The sequence below is a fragment of the Lolium perenne genome, chromosome 7 (assembly GCF_019359855.2).
Source record: "Lolium perenne isolate Kyuss_39 chromosome 7, Kyuss_2.0, whole genome shotgun sequence".
NCBI classification, from domain to species: domain Eukaryota; kingdom Viridiplantae; phylum Streptophyta; class Magnoliopsida; order Poales; family Poaceae; genus Lolium; species Lolium perenne.
In genome coordinates, this window is record NC_067250.2 from 150,440,401 (window position 1) to 150,442,178 (window position 1,778).

At 39.1% G+C, this 1,778-nt stretch overlaps 1 protein-coding gene across 1 annotated transcript; it reads left to right on the forward strand.

Moving 5' to 3' along the window:
- The first annotated feature begins 457 nt into the window (after positions 1–457).
- On the forward strand, positions 458–1,312 carry LOC139833734 (uncharacterized). Its single transcript, XM_071824082.1, has one exon. The coding sequence runs from the start codon at positions 458–460 to the stop codon at positions 1,310–1,312; it is 855 nt and encodes a 284-aa protein (XP_071680183.1).
- The last annotated feature ends 466 nt before the right edge of the window (positions 1,313–1,778 follow it).

Sequence of the window (1,778 nt, forward strand, 5' to 3'; positions counted from 1 at the left end):
TATCTTATACACATGCACGGAGGGAGTACATATGAACTGTAACATCCCAAAATTTACCATTTTAGAATGTTAAATAAAATAAATATTTTATTTAATGAGTGCTTTGATGTGTGTTGAATTTTCAAAGAAATTAAAACTTTTTGAGAGCTAATTGAATTTTCTTCTAAACCTTGTTTAAATTAATGAACAAAGGGTGAGGAACTTTTATATTTAGTCCAATTAGATTTATTTGATTACATTTGGAATTATTTGATGTTCTTAAAACTTTTGGAATTCTTCGAGAGAGGATATGAAATGACTTTCCCAAAGGTTTGCAAAGGAAATGTATTTATAAAATTTCAGTTGGGTTAGAACAAGTTCCCCTAGCCCTATATACTTATTTTGATTTTATAGATGTCTCGCCTTATATTATTCTCATACCTAATAGATGGTTCGCAACAATGAAGTGTCTCCGGCCATGGATCAACTCCTCCAAGGTCAAGCACAATTGATGCAGCTTCTCACTCAGCATCTGAACCAGAACAACAATAACAACACCAATCCCCCACCTCCCCCACCTCCCACCGATCGCTTGACACTGTTCTTGCGACTCAAGCCTCCCACCTTCTCAAGCTCCGCCGAGCCCATTGATGCCGATGATTGGCTTCACACTATCCCCAATAAGCTCAACACTGTGCAATGCTCAGAGCCAGAGAAGGTTCTCTATGCAACTCACCAGCTGGAGGGGCCAACTGCAGCTTGGTGGGACAACTACAAACTCTCTATCATCGACATCAACAATGTCACTTGGGATGACTTCAAGAAAGCCTTTTGTATCTATCACGTGCCAACTGGGCTTATGGCATTGAAGAAGAAGGAGTTTCGCGCGCTACGTCAAGGGTCGCACACCGTTGCAGAATACCTGGATATCTTCAACAAGCTTGCTCGCTACTCTCCTGATGATGTGACCGATGATGAGAGTAGGCAAGAGAGGTTCCTTGATGGTTTGAATGATGACCTCTCTTTCCAGTTGACCTCCGGTGACTTTAAGACGTGCCAGGCACTGATCAACAAGGCAATTAACCTGGAGGGAAAAGAAAAGGAAATTGACGGTCGCAAGAGGAAGTTCAATACCCATGAATCCCGTACAAGGGACCTTACAAAGATTGCAAAGACTGGTTCACCACATAAGCACAAGGAAGTTGTGGAGGGGCACAAAGGACCAAAGGAGGAGCACCCTTTTGCCCCAGGAATCACTTGCTATAAGTGCAAAGAAGTTGGTCACTATGCGAAACAGTGCCCATACAAAGATCAAGTCGACACCGAGAAATGAAGCAAACTTCTTTTCTACCTATTTTTCTTGAGAGGTTCATGTAATAAGGAAAACAAGTGAGAGATGAGTGTTCTTTCTTTCTATCCACTTCAAATCCCGAGGGCGAGATTCTTTTAAGGGGGGTAGATTTGTAACATCCCAAACTTTACCATTTTGGAATGTTAAATAAAATAAATATTTTATTTAATGAGTGCTTTGATGTGTGCTAATTTTTCAAAGAAATTAAAACTTTTTGAGAGCTAATTGAATTTTCTTCTAAACCTTGTTAAACTAATGAACAAAGGGTGAGGAACTTTTATATTTAGTCCAATTAGATTTTGTCTGATTACATTTGGAATTATTTGATGTTCTTAAAACTTTTGGAATTCTTCGAGAGAGGATATGAAATGACTTTCCCAAAGGTTTGCAAAGGAAATGTATTTATAAAATTTCAATTGGGTTAGAACAAGTTCCCCTAGCCCTATAT

Coding starts and splice junctions, on each gene's coding strand:
- LOC139833734 (XM_071824082.1), top strand. CDS start 458: ATGGATCAACTCCTCCAAGGTCAAGCACAATTGATGCAGCTTCTCACT.